The 23520-nt window shown below is 39.4% G+C and overlaps 5 protein-coding genes across 9 annotated transcripts; 2 read left to right on the top strand and 3 right to left on the bottom strand.

Moving 5' to 3' along the window:
* The first annotated feature begins 300 nt into the window (after positions 1–300).
* On the top strand, positions 301–3997 carry LOC113121020 (uncharacterized). Its single transcript, XM_026291226.1, has 2 exons — positions 301–513; positions 2092–3997. The coding sequence occupies exons 1-2, from the start codon at positions 327–329 to the stop codon at positions 2625–2627; spliced, it is 723 nt and encodes a 240-aa protein (XP_026147011.1). The 5' UTR covers positions 301–326; the 3' UTR covers positions 2628–3997.
* A 1206-nt stretch (positions 3998–5203) lies between these two features.
* LOC113121019 (zygote arrest protein 1-like) lies at positions 5204–6887 on the bottom strand. Its single transcript, XM_026291225.1, has 4 exons — positions 6163–6887; positions 5985–6077; positions 5811–5885; positions 5204–5536 (listed from the first exon to the last, which is right to left on the bottom strand). The coding sequence occupies exons 1-4, from the start codon at positions 6829–6831 to the stop codon at positions 5393–5395; spliced, it is 981 nt and encodes a 326-aa protein (XP_026147010.1). The 5' UTR covers positions 6832–6887; the 3' UTR covers positions 5204–5392.
* Positions 6888–7199: 312 nt separating this feature from the next.
* On the bottom strand, positions 7200–11652 carry LOC113121016 (sodium/bile acid cotransporter 4-like). Its single transcript, XM_026291217.1, has 3 exons — positions 10572–11652; positions 10066–10276; positions 7200–8628 (listed from the first exon to the last, which is right to left on the bottom strand). Exons 1-3 carry the CDS (start codon positions 11273–11275, stop codon positions 8089–8091), a joined length of 1455 nt encoding a protein of 484 aa, XP_026147002.1. The 5' UTR covers positions 11276–11652; the 3' UTR covers positions 7200–8088.
* A 775-nt stretch (positions 11653–12427) lies between these two features.
* On the top strand, positions 12428–14488 carry LOC113121018 (leucine-rich alpha-2-glycoprotein-like). 2 transcript variants are annotated; one of them, XM_026291224.1, is made up of 3 exons: positions 12428–12577; positions 12815–13156; positions 13691–14487. In XM_026291224.1, exons 2-3 carry the CDS (start codon positions 12823–12825, stop codon positions 14338–14340), a joined length of 984 nt encoding a protein of 327 aa, XP_026147009.1. In that variant the 5' UTR covers positions 12428–12577; positions 12815–12822; the 3' UTR covers positions 14341–14487. The 2 variants fall into 2 exon arrangements, with proteins under 2 accessions (XP_026147009.1, XP_026147008.1); XM_026291223.1 differs by having other exon boundaries at positions 12459–12573; positions 13691–14488.
* Positions 14489–15678: 1190 nt separating this feature from the next.
* LOC113121017 (SLAIN motif-containing protein 2-like) lies at positions 15679–23165 on the bottom strand. Of its 4 annotated transcripts, XM_026291218.1 has the most exons (8): positions 22871–23165; positions 22209–22379; positions 21681–22022; positions 21443–21583; positions 18341–18421; positions 17400–17438; positions 16570–16777; positions 15679–16488 (listed from the first exon to the last, which is right to left on the bottom strand). In XM_026291218.1, the coding sequence occupies exons 1-8, from the start codon at positions 23148–23150 to the stop codon at positions 16422–16424; spliced, it is 1329 nt and encodes a 442-aa protein (XP_026147003.1). In that variant the 5' UTR covers positions 23151–23165; the 3' UTR covers positions 15679–16421. The 4 variants fall into 4 exon arrangements, with proteins under 4 accessions (XP_026147003.1, XP_026147005.1, XP_026147006.1 ...); XM_026291220.1 differs by lacking the exon at positions 17400–17438; XM_026291221.1 differs by lacking the exon at positions 18341–18421.
* Between the last annotated feature and the right edge of the window lie 355 nt (positions 23166–23520).

The raw sequence follows: 23520 nt of genomic DNA, 5'->3' as shown, positions 1-23520 counted from the left end.
ACTCTTTTATAGACTGCACACATACACACACAGACCTCAGCGACCTCTGTTATGTAGAAATCATATAACAGCTCTCATATATTTAGCTTGGGACGACCTGGTTTTAAGCTAATACGCATTGCCTAAGGTATATCAGTTTCTATTTTCAATATGTTTATGCTCAATATGATCAGACTATGGTGCACTTTAATGATTTTGTCTACTGATTGATTGTGTTCTGGCAAGTTGGTCATTTTTCATGAGTGGTTTAATCAGAGTTGTGAGAATATTGAACTAAATGTTGATTTTAAATATAATGGTGCTTGTGTGTTTCTCAGGTGACTAACATGTCAGAGGAGCTGGCTATATTAGAGAGCTGTCTGAAGGAGGCGGAGTCAGTGGGTGATGGACAGCAGGGAGTGGGCGAGTTTGAAGTAGACGCAGTCAAGCACCGAGACAGCCATCCACTCCACTCATCGAGAGCCTTAGAGCACGGGACTTCAGCACAGCCATCGCTCAAGTTAAAGCCTTCAGGTACGATAACTTAGCTTTGAAGTCACAGTCAAACCATATCCATTAAATGGCTTATCGGACAAAAAAAAAAAAAAATGTAAGGTGGGACTTGGACCATTGTCATTTGCTGCGATCTTCGTTCTATTATTAAAACAAAATGTCAGTAATATTGTACAAATTAATTATAAATAATAAACAAAACATTTCTTTAAAAAAAATAAGAGTTGTCTATTTTGATTTCATAGTGACTTTAATGTTGCGATGAAACTGAAATATTATCGTACAGCCGAGTGTAGTGGACTATCACAACATAAAAAAAATTGCGGACTTGCTTCAGTCCATCAGTTGTTGATTGGATAGAGGCAGATCTGAATGTGAGCTTTCAGGTGATTCTAAGAAAGGGGGCGGAGTTCAAGCGACTAAAATGGCCAACTAATTAGTCCAACATACATCCCCAGTCTGTTGTTTCACTAGAAGGTCGAATTATGACGTGACAATTTTATTAATAATTATAAACATTTATATGCGCTTATATAAGTAAGCACTAAGCAGTACAGTATGAAGAAACTTTTTTTAAACTCGTAGTATTTCATGCTTACCAGATGTGACAGGCTATTCGCCATATTGTCAGTCAGTTTCTGTGATTTTACGAGGAGTAGTTACACCTAAAATATAACCTCATTAGTCAAAAATCATCTTTCTACTTCAGCACTGACATATCGCACCATTGCGCAACGGGTGTCCCGAGTTCAAATCCCGTCTCAAGGAACTTTCCAATCCAGCCCCCCTCTCTCTATACTTAAAAAAAAAATCTAAATCTCATTTTACATTATTTTGTGTGTATTTTACATTGTTTTACTAAAGTTTTACCATACAGGGCAAATTAGCCCAAGAGCATAATTATGAAACATTGACGTTGGCTGTGAAAATTTCTTTGGGTGATTTAATGACAACACACAAACTAAAGAACAACCGTTGCAACATCTAATTTTCTATAATGACCAAAGCAATCTACCAAGCGCAGCACAAATCAGCGTAAGGATATGTTCTGATTCAGATAATGTGTTCTGGCATTCCAAAATTCACCCCAAAATTAAAATTCGACTCTCTGATCCTCGCATAGACAGCAACACAACTGTAATGTTCCAAGGTCCAAAACGGTAGCAAGGACATTGCTAAAACAGTCCATGTGACATCAGTGGCTCAACTTTGAGAATACTTTTTGTGAGCAAAGATGACAAAATTAATGTCTTTATTCAACAATATTTCTCCCAAGTCACCGTCTTCTGCCACTTTGGAGAGTATCACAATGCATACACACACTTTCCCCTAAGTGTAAAAAAAAACGCTGATTACATTCATGTTCATGTAAATCCTGACAGTAATAATTTAAAGCCAGATGACAGTTTGCGCTGGTGCGAGCTTTTAATAATCTGGCCCTATATAAATTTGATTGGCTGATTTCAGAATTGACAAATTGTTTTTCACTGGAAACATGCATCACGTCCAATCTAGTTGGGATCCATAATGGAATTAAGCATCTTGTTGACTTCCTGTAGATCTCTTTTGCTTAAATCCGATATGTTCCTGTTCTCTCAGGTGCCTGTGGCCTAATGATATATTTGGCAATGAGAGGGATGATGCAGTGCAGACGCTGCTGCACATTTACTTCAGACACCAGACTCTGGGTCAGACGGGTTGTTTGGCCGTGGTGGGCCCCAGCAGGGATCTTTCTCAGGCCAGTGCACGCCTCATGGAGCTCAACCTTCAGATCCGCGAAGCTCTCTGCCAGGCTGCCACACACCCGCACACCCACCAGACGCACATCCTGTCCCCGACCCCCACGGCCCACATCCAGACGCAAATCGACACGCAAAACACAGTCCTCAGCACTGAACTGTGAGAACTTCACAAACTCGACTCTCTTCCTCTGGGGCGGTGGGTTTGGAGATTTTTCATGTAGACTTCACCTCAAAGGGCTAAAGAATGTGTGGATATTAGTTACTCAAAACTATTATGCACGTACCATGTTTTTCCTTCCCCCTTTCCCCAGTAGTTTAACTTCTCCAGGTGTCAGAAAAAAGTACGAAGAACAAGACTGGTCAAGAACCATCAGGAGGGACACTGGGCGATAATGATGCTAAATTTGAAGCTTTTTGGCGGAATGACCTATGACCTCTAGGCGGTGTCCTTTTAGAGTGATCCGCATCTGTCTGCCTCACTGTGCACTGGGGCAGAGATGGGATTTGGAGCATTATTGTGAGAATCTAGAGTATCGCGGTGGATCAGCGAGACTGTCGCATCGTGGATCGCAAAAAGCATGCTTGAAAGAGAAGCCTGCAACAAATATTTTTTTGAGAAATGTATTTTTAACAGTCTTAGGTTGTAAATGTTAGGATATTTAACATGTAATTGTAAGCTGGAGGGCTGTACCCTCCATATAAAGATAGGTTTATCTGTTTAACTTTATTGCCCTGCATCAGAGAGAACTTTCAGCTTTCACTGGGCCGCTCTTACAAAACCCTTAATCTATAACCAAATAAGTAGCTGCCTGTAGGAAACCATAGACTTGTGTGTGTGTGCGTGCGTGAGGACGAGTGCGAGCGCTTGAGTGCTAGTGCGTTTGACACGGACTGATATTTGCACACCCGTACTCATGCACGTTAACAAACCGAGATGCACAGGTGAAGTGCGAACTGGCTGCAACTCATGGAAATATCAATAACTTATTTTACTCTGTATATATTTTAGAAAATGTATAGTGTAAAAGCAGTATTTTTCCTTGTACATTTGTGTGATGCACTGTTCAATCAGAGAGAGCTCAGTAGAGGGTAACAACTAATGCAAAAAAATAAAAATAGCGAGTTGAATAGCTGTTGGGATGTATGTAATTCACAGGCTGCCCTCACCTTTATGATAATACGCCACCTTAATCTTCAATATTTCCTGACGAACCAGCTCAGCTTCTCGGCTGAGTTTTGCCATATGCATTCCTTGATACCCACTGTGATCTCCATGTTGGCTCAAAGTCCCCCACTGAGGCCCCGCTGTCGGGAAACTGGGGCTAGTGTTTGTCCATGTTGGCTCTGTCTTAACCCTAGACTCAGGGCTGCACTGAGGGTTTGTGGGCTCTGCAACTTAAGGCACTGCGCTTCACTTGCCGAACTCCAAAAGACAAAGCAGTGTCCTGAAAACATTAACCGCAAACATGGGGGGGGGGTGTATGTTAAATCTGTCGTGGCACATTGAGAAATAAAATGTTCACTGTATTCATTGCTCTGGGAGATCTCGTCTGTTGCTTGTTTGGTACATTTTGAATGCTGATCTTAATTATTTAATGGATATATTATTTACCTGGAAAAATATAGTTTTTATCTAGAGGTGTATTATCTCATTTTTCTCCCCTTTTCTTTATCCCCCTTTCACATTTTTCTCTGGTTTGTCTTTGTCATCTGATTTATCTGCTTTTCCCTGTACTGTTAAATAAAAACCTGATTATAAGCAACGCAGGCTTTATGTCTCTTCATTTCCTAATGGTTAACCAATTCCAACGTTTTACTGTAGTAACCCAGTTATAAACCCTATAAAGCAGTACATGTTGATTCAGTGTTCACTTCCGCAGCATCACTGGTCTTTCTATTAAAGTCCACCTGAGCTGTACTGCTGAATTTAAATACATTGAAACTTCCAACTGGAATAGAATAGAATATTGAATAGAGGGCAGGGTTTTAGTTTTGCACTCATCTTTCATTTACGGTTATCTGACAGTTGGAGGGGTGTGGTTAAAGATTTTCTGAAGAAGCTGTCAAAATAGAGAAGGAATGCCATTCCAGAGCAGAAGCTAGGGATTACCAAAACCATTTTTATTTCAGTGGATTAACTTGCACAAATTAGTTGTTCACCTCAAGACTCAAAAATAAAAGGAATTTCAACAATATAATTCCTGTGTTCGCATTAAGCTGTAGTTTGGACTGTGGTGCTGACCCAACATTGAAAAACATTGGGGCAAATCATCTAAGACAACCCCTTTTAATACATAAATACACAACTGATTGTTTTTGCATTGTTGAAGTTACGGTGATGCTTTAACTATTTAAATGGACCTTAAAATTTAAAGCGTCATATAACTTGTACATAAACCAAACAACCTGTATCTGTCTCTGACAATGCAAGTCACAAATTAGACAATGTGTAATGCATTATAGAAAATCACATGCATGGTTTTTAAAAGGTTAGTCAATCAAGTATGTATCCTTAAATTTAGAAAAAACAATTTCTCAAAAAAAAAAAAACCTTAAAGGGATAGTTCACCCAAAAATATATTTGATATTTATCTGCTTACACCCTGGGCATCCAAGATGGTGATCGTTTCTGCAGTAGAATGCAAACCAAGAAAAGGTTGCAGTCTGTCAGGCTTATAATGGAGGTGAATGGGAATCACGGCTAAAACATACAATAGAACTCGAAGCACATCCTCCAGAGTGTGTTCTCAGCAGCAGACACGCGAGGAGTCTTTACTAGGCATACTAGAAACTTCCATGCAGGTGTGTTGAGGCAAGATGGAGTCGGACTCCAGGACACCCCAGGTCAAAACAAATCCAGTCTGCTGGATTTGTAGGCACAAAAATGCTTCTAAAGATTTTACAAATCAAGTCTGCCACTCACTTTACCTCGCCCTGTTGTGGAGTTAAGAAATAGAAAAATCCAGATGTGTCAGTAATTGCCATTTTTTATTTTCATTTTTCAGAATTGGCACCTACAGTTACTGCAAGTACAAATTAAAGCAAAACAAAAACAAATGAGACTGTAGTGACTGATGGATCCCCCCTGCAGTCTTTGAGAGGTGAGGGTACAGAGACTGAGGTGGACGATCCAAACTTGACTGCAACAGACCAAGGTGCTAGATGATGTATTTGAAGCTGAAGGTGCTGTCGCAGGAGAGACGCTTGCCTTTGCAGCGGCCGCACAGATCCTGTCGGTGAGGTCTTTTGGGGTCCACATGACGTGATGTCACAGAACATGTACATCGAGTCTTCTTACACGTCTGAAAATTACATTTTCTACTTTTAATGCAAAAAGGACCATAAATAAATGGATCTGCAAGCAATTAAAGGCTAGAGCTGCTTTTAAACCACTGAATCTCCTGGTTTAGTTTACATTTTGAGACCAATGGTTTTGAATTTAATTTGAGATGGCAAATTAAACTTGCACACATTTAAAATGTTTTATGCATCTTTCTTTTGAAAGTCGGCTTTAAATTCTACAGAGGTCCCTTAGACAGCCTCAGGACCTCTGGTTGTGGACTTCTATAGGTTTACCTGACAGGTTATGTCCTCAACCCGGTATGGGTTGAATGATTTCTGACATGTTCTACAAAACTGCTTGAAATACACCTTAAAAAGTGAAAAAGTTTCCAATTAGTAATAGTTAGGTATGCCAACGTCGCAAGTTCAAACGACTTAAACATGTAGTAATCTTTATACATGTATTACCTTGTTTGTGCCTTGGACACACCACACATAAGCGCTTTCCCAGCGTAGGTTGCAGTCTTTGCAGTGATAGAAACCATACTTCTGCTCTAAAAACTGCATTCAAATAAGTTAATACACTAATAACGCAGTCATTTTAACTGCACTTCTGAGTAGTTTAACGGATCATAAATGGTCTCACCTGGAACCTTACGCGAGCCTTGGATTTGGCTTCTTCTTGTGTGGTCTTCTCGGGCTCGGTTCGGTTCTCCTCGTTCGTTTCCGTCTGTTTGTTTTCATTTTTCTCGGGACTGAGCGGTTCCTTCACGCTCTCCTCGTCCTCTTTGCGCTCTTCTTTCCCAACACTGTCCGCCTTCTCTGCGGTGTCCACCGTCTCAGGGGCCTCAGGCTCCGTGTCCTTCTCCTCTTCCTCTCTGAAGAGGGACACTAGTCTCCTGGACTCGACCGGAGAGTAAACGGCTTGAGTGCGCGGGAAGCGGACGCCGCCGCTGATGGGGCTCCCCGGGATCTGGACCTCTTCCTGTCGCCGCTGTCGCGGGGCATCACGCTTGCGGGCCAGAAGCGTCCGTGGGCCCAGGGAGCACTGGACGGACGCGTCGGTCTTCGGGTTGACCTGGATCCCCACGTCTTTGGTGTTGGCTTTCCTCAGACGCGGGGTGAGGTTCGGGTTGATCTGAGACAAGATGGACTTCAGCTGCGCCCTGTGGTAATTATCGTAGGTCTCACCCTCACCGTAGTTGGCGAAGTAAGCTTTCTGCCTCCAGCCTTTGAACTTGGGATATTTGTAGGAATAAGGGTTGTAAGAGGAGTAAAGATAGTTATCGACTGTCTCGTTACCATATGTAGCCATTTTTCGTTTAGCCGGTTGGGTAAATGCACTGTAGGGATTTAAGTAAACGCACGAGACAAAAATTGAGGTCAGGTGCCTAATTAACCTCAATTATCAGGATTCCCACGGTCAGTAAAAACCCCAGAGTGGTAGGGAATTTTCAAAAGGTGGTTTCCAGACCAATTTCCCAAATAGCTTGTTAAGAAGTTTGTTGATCTAAGAAGGTCATGGGCATTGTTTTTCTAGAAAAATGTGTTAATATTAAATATTATATTACTACTTAATAATACATTTTACATTAGGCTATTTTTGTGAGTGAAATATGTATAAAATAATTTTTATACCAGTCTGGCAGAGATATTGTAGAAAAAAAAACATTTAATAGCACATGCTCATCATAAACATTTATTTGACTTTCAGATGAAGCTTTCATTTCATTTACAGAGATGGATCACATATTTGAATATTATCAGATGATCAATTCTTTATCAACCTCATTTTACATAAAGCCTGTTTTTATTACCATACACTTTTATCCTTTTTTTAAAATTACATTTGTTATGATCTGACACCGAAATGTTGTTTTAGCCTTTGGCATTGTGGTAATTCTTTAAATTCCACTATTTTTGAAGCAATAAACTCAGAAAACTTTAGCTTTAAAGTCAGAAGCAGACTGACAGTGGGTGATATGCAATCTAAAGATCCTCTTGGTCCACATAATCAAATGAGCCAATGTAATCCATTTACTGAGGTAATAGCATTGATTCATTTACAAGCAGCGGCATAAATCTACATTAATGGTGTGCAATTTGCATACTTTTGTAAGACTCTGAAAGTGACTTTTACTATTACATTATTTGAATGAATGAATTCATGAATGAATGAAAGAAGGAATTAAATGTATGATCAAATTAACTCAATAATAACAAAAACTATAAAATATATATTTTATATACAGACATAAATTATATCTCTCTCTCTATATATATAAAATGGTATTTATCTTATATATATATTTATATATTTTATAATAATGTTTATATTTTATACAAATTTTAGTAAAATTCCATTGAATGGTAGTATTTGGCTAGTGTGTCTAGTGTGTTATGTTATTAGTTTCTATTTTCAGTCTTGCGATCATTTTTGGCACATATTAGTTATTAAGCTGTGAGTGATTAAGTAAGAAATTCAACAGTGAGTGATGGCATGAATAAATCCCTTTGTAAATACTCAGGACCAGTGTCTATAGTGATTCTCAAGTCTTTTGTTTTTGTTCCCTTATACAGGTGTGGGGCTTCCAGTACCATCCTGTGGCTCCAACACGATGACGTTGGGGTCGCTCTCTGTTACCGCACCATATGTAGAATCAAACAGCACGTCTTCTTCCTTCATTCTCTTGTAGGATATGTTTGTATCATCCTCGTCGTCCTCCATGAGGTCCTGTTTATGTAATACCTCTTTCCTGTACATGCGGTAAGCCAGAATGATGAGGCCAGCCTCTGCTGCCTGGAAGAGCGCGTACAGCAGAGGAAACATATACATGCCTCCCATCAGCTGCGGAGGGAACGCCAGTTTCAGGATGGCTGTGCAGAGCTGCACGTTCTGACACCCCGTCTCTAAAGACACAGTCCTCCGACTGTTGGGGGGTAGATCGAAGAGCGTGGCCAGGCCGTATCCTGCTGCATAGCCGGCCATGGGCATGAGTAAAGCCACCAGATAGACGGAGGCAGGGATGGTGGCCAGCAGCTCCGGACCCAACATAGTTCCAGTCATGATGAAGAGCATCAGCAGAGTGACCAGAAGAGACCACAGAGACACCTGGAGCAGAAACACAGCCAAGTCTTCTAAACAGCTATTATACTCTCATTCAGATCTTACTGAAGTTTCTCAGCAGATTTTACTTGGGCTATTCTTCGGTTTAGTAAATTTTTTATTAATTTAGCACACAGTCTTTATTTTATGGTTCTGTTTTCTTCCAGTATTTTCTTTTTCTTTTCTTTTATTGGTATAATGTACAAATTGTCCCAATATTTTGTTATTTTATGGGTCTAATGGGCATATTCTCAGAATATTTCATTTTTATTTTATGAATCGAATGCACATATACGTTATTATTTTTAATTAACACTTTCAGAATCGATTTTTCTTTTATTATTATTTTTCTTTTTTATTGGTCTAATGGATACATTCTTACAATATTTGTAATTTTATATCCCAGGTTTTGTGAAAATATTTTAATTTAACATTTTCAAATATATATATAACATATATTTAACACGTTCTCACAATATTGTTATTTCTGGATCTAATGGACATATTCTGATAATACTGATATTTTATTTTCTTGGTTTGATAAAAAATATTCTCACTATACTTTTATTTTATTTTATTTATTCTGGGTACAGAGGAAATATTATCAGAATATTATTTTATTGTATGTGTCTAATATGGGTCTAATGGAAATATTCTGACAATATTATAATTTTATTTGATTTTATGAGTCTCATGGACTCATTCTTTCTAACGGAGACATTTTCTAAATATTTTAAACATTAAATCCAACTACCAGATGATGTAATTAGCAGATGATCCTTCTTAGAAAACTAAGAAAATGAATTTATTTACAGGCCTCAGTGGGCAGAAATGAGCTATAAAGGGTTTTCATTAATACAGTGACTGATGTTACATTTCTCTAAGCATGACCTGGGGAGTGAATACTGAAAGGAGTGAATGGCACAGAGAGACACTTGATGATACTACTGGAGGAGAAAAGTCCAAGCCATGAGTGACAAATCAGCCCACTTTTATCCACTCCACAGTGTGCTGCTCCCCCAACTGTCTCCATTCCTTTATCACACTCTCTGTCAGCCCTCCCCTCACCTCCCATCCTGCATCTCTCTATCTCATAGTCGCCGCTGTGCCCTTACCAGGCTGTTCTTAGATAAGCTCAACTGAAAGCAAGCCATGTGCGCATGTGACGCCACCTCACCCCAGGCACTTTAGTCTCCTTTTAATGGCCAGAGATGGTGGGCATGAAGGCGACATAAGCAACCCATCACAACCAATGATATTTAAGAAATGACAGCAAAAATCTAATCATTTTATTTTGTGATGAAGATCCACTTAGTGGCTCCTCAGAAACAAATCAGCTTAGTCTGATATTTCAGGTTCCTTATCCTAATAGTAAATGTGCTCAGCTTTGGCACTGCTTTGAATGACTTTTAGGCAACTGTTGAGGTTTTTGCATTAAGTCACCTTGATGATGATTTCTGCCACTCGAGTATAGCGGTATCTAAGCCAGACCCCGAACCCGATGGGAACGAGGGTGCTGCAGAGGGTGAGAATGATCGCGCCGAAGGGCAGAAGGTTCACCACAGGTGTGTTGATCCACGCACGACTGTACATCCACAGACACAGCGGCATGAGCACGAGCGCCAGAATAGTGGATGAGATGGTCATGATAATGCTGGAAAACACACCCCACCAAAAGAAATGTATCAGCAAAAACAGCCAAATAAAGCAACATATTATTCTGACCTTTTTTTTTTTTCTGTGCTTAATGCACTTAATATAAAATACAAAATATTAAAATATTTTTATATAACATTCATACAACTAGCAAACTAGTATTTTTATATTTTCAAAACTGCGTAATTAACACATGATCATATTTTATTCATTAAATTATCATATATATATATATAATTTTGTCATAATTAAATTCATTGATTTATTTTTTATTTTTTCTGTCTGACAGTTACCTGAGGTTCATCTCCCCGTTGACCAGCAGTGACATGATATTGGAGAGGTTTCCTCCAGGGCAGCAGCCGCACAGCAGCACAGCCATAGCGGCCACATCGTTGAGGGAGAAGGCCAGAGCCAGGAGGAAGGCGATGAGAGGCATGAGGACAAACTGGCACACCACCGCCAGCAGGACTCCTATGGGCTTGCGGATGTGCTCGCCCAGGTGACTGAGATCCACCGTGCAGCCCAGCCCCAGCATGGTGAAGCACAGGACAAAGCCAACAAACACGTTAATCCCGTGACTCAAGGGTGAATCCCAGAAAGCCACAATTAGGTGAGTGGGCTCTTCGGAGGGCGAGAACGGACCCGCCAGGAGCCCCGCTGGAGCCGCGTCAGTCCTGAAGCTGCTGAGCACGGGTGAAAGCGGCTCTTCTGTGGCGCGTAACCCCGCCATGGAAGGACTCTCCGAGAAGCTGACGGGATCCTCTGTGAAGTTCAGGAGTCGCGTGAGCGCGGTGTTCGGCACACTGCTGGACGTCTCCATCGCGTCTTCAGGGGACTGGAGCTCTCCAAAGGATCCTTCGGTCTCCGCTGGTGTCCCTTCCCTGAACTGTCCCCTAGCGGTGCATATTGTATGACTGAGGGACACTGGGCTGCCCAGCGCGGAGCGCGCGGCGCATCGGGAGGGGTTTGGCGCGGAGCGCGCGTCACCAGGCGCCATCCAAACAAATGAACTCAGAAACTGATCACTAAAAGACGCACATGTCGCGTCTGTGACCTTTTTTATTAAACACCAGTATTTTAAGTGGAAAACGTCTAAACATAAATGGAAACATTAACATTTTGAGATTTAAAATACAAATAAAATTCTCATTCCATCTGGAAAATATCTCATTCATGCTATCAGTTGTACTAAATATTAGATTGTTTTCCACTGACATAAATTTCAGTTTTAATTTATTCATTATTAATTAAAGATATATGACGTACGTGTAAGAGTTAGGCCTAATTTAGCATAATATGGATGTTTATGTTTTGTAACTTCTGTTATCCCGTGTTAAAAATCAGTTTAAAAATGGACATGCAGGGTGACAAATTAATTCTTAAAAAAGAAAGGAAGAAAACGTTAAAAATAGTAGTACGTTTTCGACCTTTAATTTGCCACTCATTAATTTTCTCAGTAACCCTTTAACTACACCAAAAGTATATTTTTAACGAATTGTTATTTGGATAATGCTTACCATCATTATTATATCCCATTGTGAAATATATTGATTTTAGGAAAATCTCTCCAATTGCCATTACTGCCTAATAATACTTAATGTCAACTAAACACTTCTTCTGTCTGGTAGCCTACACATATGCTATTTACTTTGAATATCTAATTGAACTATCTTCTGAAATCTATTTCAAAGAGGAAAAAAAAAACTTTAATGCTTATAAAGAAGGAAAATCCCTGACATGTCGTGGCTGGCCATTCAGAGGACACTAAACAAATCATTGGGACAGCTGTTATATGCATGCAATAACATGATTTGAAATGAAAACTTGTGTCCATTTGTGCACTTGTTGTGCAACCTCTTGTTCATTGTGCAACACTGATGCTGAAGCCAATCATTAATCATTTACATGTATTGATCTAATACTGGGTGTTATGAAGCATTCAGTATATACATTTCTTAATTTTACATGCAGATTTTACATATTAAACCCCAATATAGGCTACATAGGCCTATTTTATTTATTTATTTATTTTATAGACTGTTATTAATACGACAGTCTGTGTGACACCCTATGCTTCAGCTATTTGAAATAATTGTTTTTGGACAAGTCGTGTGTACTTTCACCCTCAGTCATGGCCAGAGACGTGAAGTTCTCAGTATTTACATAAGTGACGGGTTTTCTCTGACTGTCCTAGTTTCCTGTAAGCAGTCACACACAGATCATCTCTGTCAGGATATATAACTGAAGGGAATAAGCAGAATTTGGGATTAACTGGGCATCTAAACAATCAAATTAGTAGGTAAGATATCGTTTTATTGATGTTTTACCATTTTAAACAATAATATCCACCAAGGGAAGTAACCTCAGTATACATTTCTACGTGATTTATTTTTCTTAGTTTTATTCTTAGTATGAGTGGGTATAGGCTTCATGAAATATTTTTTTGTTCCGAATATAAAAAATCAAGGAAACTCTATGCTAGAAGTACATCAACAGTTAATGTGAGAAAATAATTTAAGCTTGAACTCTTTTGAAGTGGTGAAGATGAGATCCTGGCTCCAGCACGCGCTCGCGGTGATGGTCGTCCTCTGCTGCCGTGACGCTCTCTCGTGTCCGAAGCGATGCACGTGCCACTTCAGCGCCAAAACAACCGAGGTGGTGTGTCCTGACGCCGGTCTCTCGCATTTCCCCGGAGAAGGTCTTCCAGGAAACACCACCTCCCTAACCATACAGTTCACCAACCTGAGCCTGCTGACCTCACAACACCTGACAGCCATCCCTCTGCTGGAGGAGTTACACCTGCCCGGAAACAAACTGAGCAGTTTACCAGCAGATCTCCTGAAGGGCCTTCATCACCTGCACACTATAGACCTCACAGGTGTGTATACATCTCAAAATGTTAAGATTTTATAGGTGCGTCTGTGTGTGGGGAAACGCTATTGTAAGAAAAAATACGTTGAAATCTTACTCTTTTGTTTTTATCTTATTATCTAAGCCTCGGCTTTCACGTAATGTAAAAAACAAAAAACAAAATAAAAATCTCTTTCTCTTTACTTACAGAACAAAAAACATTCATTTGAAACATTTCTTATATAAACCGCGGAAATTGACAAATAAAGCTTGAACTAGGCCTGGCGTGTAAACATTTAGTTACCTCAGAAGTTATTCAGCGTCCATAGCTCCTTAGTTCGACATTTAGACAGAAGCATATCGTTAAAATAGTGAATATATTGTTAAAATGTAAACTAAATGTCACAATTAACGTAACAAATATAAACATTGTGTTAAAATATCTGAAAATTGTTTGGAATCTTTAGAGGCCATTTTTTTTCTGAAAGCCAACACTACACCAAATGATGCAGCAGGTCAAGTATGTTTATTGTTTTCTAACTCTTATCCAAACTGTGCTCAGATAATGAACTGCGAGAGCTACCTGCACAAGTTTTCCATCACGCTCCACTTCTCAACCTGGTGTTGAAGGACAACCGCATCTCCAGCATCCACTCAGACTGGTTGCCCAACGACAGCAATATCACTTGGTTGGACTTGTCCGGAAACCATCTTATGAAACTCCCAATGGCCCAACTCCAAAGTCTGAGTCAATTAAAGGTTCTGCACCTCTCACAGAACAAAATCGAAGAGCTTCCAGCTGGGTGTTTAGATGCTCAGCCCGCTCTAGAGAGACTGCATTTAGACCAGAACAAAATCCAGTCCCTGGATGTAAAAACCTTTAGCCGCTCTGGTAACCTGACTCACATCTTCCTGCAGAAAAATAGATTAGATAGTCTCCCACCAACTGTATTCCAGGGGCTCAAGCGATTGGAGTACGTCGACCTCAGTGACAACAAGCTGCAGTTTTTGTCCCCTGGCACATTAGACATTAGTACGAGTTGGGTGGAGTTGACCTTTAACCCTTGGGATTGCGATGGTAAAATAGAGTACCTTTGGAGAAAACTTACCATGGAGTCTCTGCAATCAGAGCCCAAATGTTCTGCACCAGAGAATCTGAAAGATCGTGTCATCGCAACACTCACCCGCAAAGAAATGGGCCTGCCGGAGTAAGAGAAACAACATGATCTGGAATAGATGAAGATGAAAAGTAGCAAGAGAGGACTTTAAGAGGGGACACAACACCATAGTGGATCTTTAAAAAAATTGATCATGTGAACACTTGCAATCTGCATTGCAAATAAAGATTTAGAAAACTTTCTCTTTTTATACATTAATTAAAAATCGAAACAGCACAACTTTGACATCCAATACAAAATTATTTTTTTTAGTTTTAAAAACCACATTTTAGAACTTGTTTCCAAAACGTTAATTATCACTTATAATAAAAACTAAAAATTACATTATAATGAAAGTGATAAACTTGAGATAATTTTATGGTAATGATAACAACCTAAAATCAGTTCATTACAATCTCAACATTTTCCACAATGGGTCTATGATCAACAGTCAAATGCTATAAAATATCTTCTGACACTTTAGTTTTCACATCAATAAATTATGGACAAATAAGCAACAGACCAAAAGTTTTTTTTTTTTACTTTTATTTGAAATGATTCAACGCAGGGGAAAACGAGCATCATGTTTGTGGAGATATAAAAGTCTTTACCAAAACAAAAAACATTCCACAAAATGTTGATGTCATGTATTCATGACCATACTAGGCTCAAGCATCCCACTAACTCTATATCTCAGCACACGGAGGCATCTCACCATTTAATAAATAAGCCTCTTATCAGCGCATAGTATTTTGTCATAAATATCAAGGGGCTTTTATAACATATCTGTTACAAAAAAGCAAATATAAATGTTATCAAAGCAATTACAAAAATCAAACAAAACTTGAGCAAGAAATGCAAAGAACCCTGAAGTAAATAATATTGGCAAAATAAAGCAATTGGCACAAACTATAAAAAAAACAAAACAACATCTGTAGCAATCACAGATTTCCATAAATTATAGGCACTCATTTTTAAACAAACTTGCGCAGTCTCAATAGTAGAGAAGATATCATCTCCATATGTTCAGGTGGCACTCCCCTTCCGTTAACAGTAAGCGCCTTTTTAATTCTCGGCCTTTTTTTTCAATTATTTCACCCTTGAGAATGAAGACAAATAACATGACCAGGAAGTTCCCAAAATGAACCGTACATAAGCACTACACTTCACCCACACAACCACTTCTTTTTATGACCTTTACCACCGAGACATGATCACTGGGACATCAATCGATGAACAACGTTTGACGATACAACAGTTCACCTTATGAAGTTAGTCTCAGGCATTTATATTCAATGAATTTCCCAAGGACATACAAACACAATTCAAGACATTTGACTTGAATTTTTCACTGATTCGTGTCTCATTGAGTTGAATTTCCTTTTGAAATAAGCAAAAGCATCAATCCTGCTGCGTATCTGAAGGCTCAAACTAAATACATTTGTTCAAAGACTCTGAAATGCATCCATTATTCAGACATTTAAAATGCTTTGGAAACGTAGCTTTTGCAGTTGAGGTTTAACAACGACATTCAGAAATAAAAAGCCCCAAAATAAAGATAAAGTAAACACACATATATATTTATAAAGACCAAATACTGTATGAATACTTTTTGAAAGAAATATTTTAAATAATGAGTTCAAATAAATAAGAGGTCACATAGATATGAAAGTCATTTTGACAGAATGCAATTGCCATGTGGATTCTTTGTTGCCATACAAACCTTTCCCACTTGAGGCAAAAGTTAAGGTCAATTTGTATGTGCTCACAAGGGATCACCCACTAATGTGGTTATAGAGGACACAAGTGTTCAGTGTTCTTCTAGAGTGGGGTTTGGGTGGATTTGCAAGCAGGATTGTAGATTCTGAGCAATTTGTAGTACAGGTGCTGTTTGGTAGTTGACGGCGAATCCCAGTCTGTTTTTTTTTCTTCTTTTTGTTCATTGGCATTCTGCGGTGTCCAGTCTGCCTTCCACATCTATCCTGCTGGGATGAAAGCTCTGCAACATCAACTGAAAGAGGAGAGAATCGTTTGTTTGGAAGAATGTGTCTCTTTATTTGTGGGGTTTAAAGATGTATCTCTATAAAGTGCCAGGTTGAACTGAAAGCCCGTTTGTGCTGCTGGTTCTGGACACGCTCAGTAGCATCCCTCTCTCCAGCTCTCGTCTCTGATTCCGCTGTATGTCCTTGGAGCTGGCAGAGACCTGTGGAGCAAATAATAACCTCAGTATGTGCTTCACCAGGTTACCATATGTTTATAGCGAGTTGTGAAAACCGTAGAGTACCTGCGCACAGGCTGGACCAGTTTGCTGCGAGGCACTGGTAAACCTCCTCCAGCATTGGCGGTGGGGCGGGGCAGGCCGCTGCGGGGCGGGGCCATGGAGCGTGTGGGCGTGGCTGTGCCTGAACCATGATTAGACATGACCTTCATGGGCTGACGGAGAGCCAAGGGAGAAGGGGCAGTGGGAGTCCGCAACTTACTGGAAGAGGGCACTGAAGAAGAAGAAAAAAAGTGATAAGTGGGGAAGATAGAATTAGAGAAAAGAGTAAAAGGCATCAGTTGAAATGTAAAGGAACTGAAATATTAGATATTTCATAAAAGATAAAACAGACTGAATAAAAAACAGAGCTTCTATTCAGAAGTTTATCTTCTATCTATATACTACCTGATACAAGCCATTCATGGGACCACAGTCATGAGTTAATGGGAATGGGATTATAATGACAAACAATAATGAAAATATCTAAAAACCAAAATAATGCAGTTAGATAACTAATTCATAAAGCTACACATTAAGCATAATCATGATTAAATAGACAGACTCCTATGCAACACGCAGAGGACCGTTTTCCACATTCACAGAGCACAACACATTAGCATTAATGACATTTAACACAAAGCTGGTAGAAGATAAGGCACAACAAGAATAGATGGATGGATTTAAACAGCCTTGATCGACTAGTGTTAACAAACATTTTCAAAAATACTTGTTCTACAAATGTCCCATTGTTGCAAAACACAACCACAGTACAAACACAATCTACCATTCACGCACAACATAAAATATCACAGCACTGAAAAGCTGCAACATCAATCATCAGTGTATATACTCACTGAAATCGGTTTCCTCTCCAAAGCAACACGAGAGAGGAACTGGGTAAAAGATGGAAAAGAGAGGTTTGGGTTTGTATCCGCTGCAAAAGCTGTCGAATTGCTCAGGACTCGCACCATTTCTCTTTTCAAAGTGCAAGAGTGACTGACAAACAATTTAATGCAGCCAAAGTGCATTTAAATTTTTTTTGAATTAGACAGATGGCTTTACAGACTCTTGAAACATTTGGTTAGGTGACAACGTTTAAGTTCCATTTAATAACAAGACTAGAAGACATGACACAATTTTACCAAAAGGGGGCAGACCCACAGCAAACTACTGCATCTCCCACCATACAACACTGCAGAGAAACAGCAGCATTTACAACCACAGGTGAACTAACTTTTCTTAAAAGCCACTGGAAATCAATATACAGCACAAAATCCAATCCTACACAAATATCTGTACTCAACACAGAGAGATTTAATTTACCGACAGACATTGCCTTTTTCTAAGGTCAATAAATGTTAGTGCCCAATAACCAACAGACCTATTTTTAATTAGTTTTCCTCAATAGCTAAATTACCATTAGACTACACAATAAAATTATTATTTTATTATTCATGGGAAAATTATACATTCTCAATAATGGTTCAATTCTGCAAACGAATTACCTGCTTTTCAGAACTAAAAATTCCATTCACATAACCTTTCCCAAACCTACCAGGTTAGCATGCAATAATATTTTCTTTTTGTAAAAATAAATAAATTGAGCAATTACTCAAGCTCAATTTTGAACCATAACCCAGACCCCTGTTTTCAAAAATACCTGGGTGTGATTTCTCATCAGAAAACAGCTTCCACACCAACCACACAGTACTCTTAACAATGGGTCCATAAACTTCTTCCAGCACTATCTGGTATCATGACCGATAGTGTCTGGGTGACCTGCTCAGTGCATTACCTCGTAGAGACGTAGGGCTCTGAAGTCTCTCTTTTGGTTTTGGGGAAGAGCGAGCAGGTGCGGACAGCCTTTGGTGTGACGCTGAGATGAGAGACAAGTAGACATTATGTTTTGATTCAGGCTAATCTGAGCTCAGAAGTCCACGACCACCTGCAGGCACTTAACCTCCAACCACAGCTGATCCAGAATTTAACCAGCTTTAACCAAAAAGTTTAGCTGATGCCAAGGAAAAGATAGCCAGCTAGGGTCAGGTTTAATTCAAGGCAGAGCCATTCCCATGCATGGGTGAGACAGAGGACTACTTCTAACCAGCCACCAGAGGGGGCTACAGCCAAGAGAAAGATGAAACCCAGGGTGAAGAACAGGCAGGAGGCAAGAATGAATCCAACTACATCCAGACAACCAGCACCTCAGCCAAAAACAAAGGGTGTGAGGAAGAAACAAAAGGCAGAGAGAGAAGGGAAGAGGCAGAACATGCTGGGCAGAAAGGACAGAAATTAAACCAGACTGTCCATATTACCACATTCAAGTATGTAAAATCACTTTTTGTTTTTCACAAGCTCATGTCTTTGTGCGGTTTAAGAGATTGCGGTTTATTGATGGTCACTGACTCACTGGCTATTATTAATTAATTGAAAATATTTCTATACAAGGATTAGAGTGACTCCATTCCAGTTTCAGAGACTTGATCAGATAAACTGTTCGCTGACAGACCTTGCATGGATAAAATGATTCAGTACACCATCATCATTTTTTTTTTTCTCTTCATGGGCGTCACTTTTCTTAAAAGTGGTAAGGCCAGCTGGACTGGACTGTGCTGGTTGTGATGTCATAAAATGGTAAATGGGTCAGTTTATGAATATTAATTTATTTACACACCAAAAAAAAAAAAAATGCACATAATTTGTTTTGACAAATGATTATTTAGAAAAAAAAATTAATTTTGAGGCGGAATAATTTCAATCCAATAATCTTATGCATATATTAAACAACAATACCTATTAATACAAAAAAAAAAAATTCAGTAACTACAAATATTCAATTCTCAGACATCTGAAGTCCAACATAAAGTTGGACATATTTATTGTTGTTCATTGAATTTTCAGGTAAAAACGGAGTTATCTCAACAGGATTTCACATATATGGGAATTTAGATTGAGTGTAAAAGATTTCTCCATAATGATTTTGCAAGTTGTTCATGCAAATTCACTGTAGTGCCCAACAGAAAGCTGCTTGTTTTAAAAGCGACTTCAGTGGTTTCCATACATCATAGACGATAGACAACACGCTCTTTTGTCTACAAAATTTTTATGAAATTTAATGCGACTGCACCCTAACAGTAAACTGCAGTATGTGTGGGTTTAAAGGGATAGTTCACCCAAAAATGAAAATGTGATGTTCACCTGCTTACCCCCAGGGCATCCAAGATGTAGGTGACTGCAACATCAATGTATATTCTTCAGTAGAACACAAACAGAGATTTTTAGCTCAAACCGTTGCAGTCTGTCAGTCTTACAATATAAATGGATGGGAATCATGGCCAAAAAAAAAAAAAAAAAAAACCTACACAAAGAAAACCAAATTAAAACCTGCAGCTCATGACGACACGTTGATGTATAAAGACACAAAACAATCGGTCTGTGCAAGAAACTGAACAGTATTTATATCGTTTTTTTTTTACCTCTGTTTCATGCAGTGTCCAAACTGTTAGAACTCTCCTGAGCATGTGCTCAAGCAGGTGAGTGAGGCATCTTCTTCTTCTTCTTGCTTTACGGCAGATCGCAGACTCATAAGTTCATTACCGCCACCCATCTGGACCATTGACACTCCTAATTGAGATTGTAGATAGAGTGTCAATGGTCCATGTGAGAGATATCTGTCGGTAATGCACTTATAAGTGCCTCAACACCTGGTTGTTTTGTGTCTTTTTTTTAATTATTTTTTTTATTGTATGTTTAAGCTGTGATTCCCATTCACATCCATTATAAGACTGACGGACTGCAACGGTTTGTGTTAAAAATCTCAGTTTGTGTTCTACTGAACACTAAACAAACAAAGTCACCTACATATTGGATGCCCTGGGGGTAAGCATATAAACATCAAATTCTCATTTTTGGGTGAATACTCCCTTTAAAAGAGTTATTTGTACTACACTGGTCCCCTAAGGTGTTGATTTACAAAAGAAAATGACTCATCAGATTTTATGTCTCAGTGTTGGCAACACTGAAACAAATTCTGAAAAACAGACTTATCACAACCTTTGTGGTAATGAACACTCAACATTAAAAAGAATTATATATAATATATAAAATGTGTATAATATTAATAATAATAATAATATTCTAGCACTTGATCAGTACACTACATAACATTTAAAATGTTATATACTATGACAAATCAAAACTCCTGCTCAAGGATTGGAGATGCTTCCTACTGTATGCACATCCATGCCAAAAGCTATAAATGAAACCTTTGGTTTTTTTTTTCAGTAATGTTATTAATTGTGATTGATCACATGGGTGTAATGGAATATGATTAATATAATCTAAAATGTTTTATCCTACAAATAAAATGACAAACTTCAGTGTTCCTTGCCACATAAGACACCTTGAATATCCATCATTTGAGGAGTTTCCCTACACTGTTAAAAACCACCCTGAATAATAATTTAAAAAGGCTTTGTTTGAAAGTCAGTCAGGCTTTTAGAGGAAATGCCAAGATGCCAATAAAATGCGATCTAAGAGAAAATGTGAGAAGATCAAAGAGCCTCATCCAGCAAGCCAAGACACCGGCAGTGCAGTTAAGAGCACAACATGAACATGTGTCAGAAGCACAGAATCCATCATTATGAAGTGCAGAGTCATAAAATGTAAAATGTTAGTATACATCAAGCTTTAAAAAGCAGAATAACATTCATGATACATTTAATTTCAAGGAATGCAATGAAATCTTTTGTGTGGGAAGTTTGAGTCAGAGATTGTGGGTTTGCTCTACTGTATGTGTGTTTGTGCGGTTTACTGACAGGTAAAAGCTCTGCACGTCTTCATTGGTTGATTTGATGGATGTGTGCATGCATGCTCACTGATGTGTCTGGACACTTACTGGCAGACTGACTCTGGTGTCGGGGTGACCCTCCGTTTGGCACCTGCAGGTTTGACTCACAGCTCCTGCTGTTTTTGACCGGCTCTGTAGTCGGTCCAGAGCTGGATCGTGTGAGATTAGGTAGACTCCGTCTCAGCTTTTCTGCACACAAAAACAGAAATGATGAAGAAAGCCACGTTCAAACCGACATGGTCTTTAAAGAGAAGTAGCCCAAGTGAAATGTGATTGGAAGTTCTACCTTCATTCTTAATGGCATTGGTCTGCGTATCGTGGCCTTGCAGAGAGTGGCGGGGCTGCTGAAGGCGGCTGATGATCGGTTGAGGAGATCCGCGGCTGTACTCTAAAGAGCGGGTGGGTGAGCGGGATCGGGGCGAGTTCCTGGGGGAGACACGGGGCGAGTGCCGAGGGGAGGGGCTGAAGCGGTTGACGGGTGTGTAGTAGGAATGGTGGACTGCCTCCTCATCATCGTCTAGGCTCTGTGCGTCCAGCTCCTGGTCACTCAGAGTTCCTCGTCTCAACGACTGACATGATGAACCAGAGCTACGACGTGACGCTGTCGCAGCGTATTCTTGCCTTAAGCCTAAAAGATGGAAACAGAGATATATCTGAGTTGAAATCTCCTGGTTGACCCATTTAGGCATTTTTATTCACATTTCAGAAGATCGAGAATTCATTCCAGCAGCATGATAACCAAATGTAAATTTAGAGAGATAGAATGGACTAAAAGGCAAGGTGCAACACTTGTTAGAGAAAAGACATCACTCACTTTCCTCCTGCATGCGGGCGAGTATCTGCACATCTGTGACATCATTGAGTTTATATGTAGTCGATGAACCGACAGAGTCTTCATCCATCTCTGATGTGCTTAACTCACTGTCTACTGAGGACTGTGGGCTCACTGCCTGTGTGTTTCTGTCAGCTGATCCCCGCTGGTGACCTACACACACACACACACACACACACACACAAGATCGATGAAATACATTAATATACACAAAAATAAAAACAAGACGGTTTCTAAATAGTTACTCATAGGAAGGAGGGTGTTGGGTTTTTTCTGCCTAAGTCATACTGACTATGTTAGGAATCAAATACTAGCCTACTACGTATTGCATACTGGACAGCATATACAAATCAGAGGTCACATTAAATGGAAAATATTCCATTATTCTCAATTTTTTTTTAAGAGCTTTCAACCAAACAATAGTGAGAAAAGTGCAGTTTCTATACACAGAAGTAACAAATATGCAACTTTCCATACAAGGTAATGATGTTTCGTGATTAGGAACAATTTTACCTATACAATAACTTTCCCCACCTGCAAATTAATAAACAGCCACAACACACTTGTGAAAATTATTTCTTTGTAGTATGTAATAAATTCCTCAACTATTTTTTACTCCACATTTGGAGTAAAGAGGCCTTTACCTGTGCTGCCAGGCAGAACGAGCTGCTTGACGATAGGCACTCTAGACGGAGTGGAGCACGGGGAGTTGAAGCCACTGCTGTAAGGACTGTTTGCACTGTTTGTGCTGTATGGGCTTCCGTTGCCCACTTGAGGACTGTAGGAACTGTTATATAGACTCCTCCTCTTGTTTGCTGCAAAAGAAAACAAACATAATGAGGGCACTAAAGAACTTCTGAACGTGAAGTGAAAGCATAATATGGTCTCCTTCTTATGTTGGTATTTTAAACAAATGCCATTCATTTAGGAGGAACACATTTCAGACAGCACCAGCTGTTACCATTAGCAGAAATAAATAGACCTCTTATATGACATACTTAAAAACACAAAACCAACAGAAGGTCAAATCCCAACCCCCCTCAAGTACACTTACACAGATGCCATTTTAATGCATGCATGTTTATGGAGCCATAGCCTACATATTATGGTTTACAGTCTATTAGGCATCTCAGAGTCAATTTAAGCATAAGGCATGGCCAAGTCTAATAAAAGAGCGACATTCTAAGTCCTGGTGGAGTGCTGTTGATTGCATACAATGAAGCTTATTCACAGTCTAAGAGTACAAAGACACACATGCACACACCCACAAGAGTCAGTCATTTAGTGGATGACA

The sequence above is a fragment of the Carassius auratus genome, chromosome 20 (genome assembly GCF_003368295.1).
Source record: "Carassius auratus strain Wakin chromosome 20, ASM336829v1, whole genome shotgun sequence".
Lineage (NCBI taxonomy): Eukaryota > Metazoa > Chordata > Actinopteri > Cypriniformes > Cyprinidae > Carassius > Carassius auratus.
This window is presented reverse-complemented; position numbering and strand designations above follow the sequence as displayed.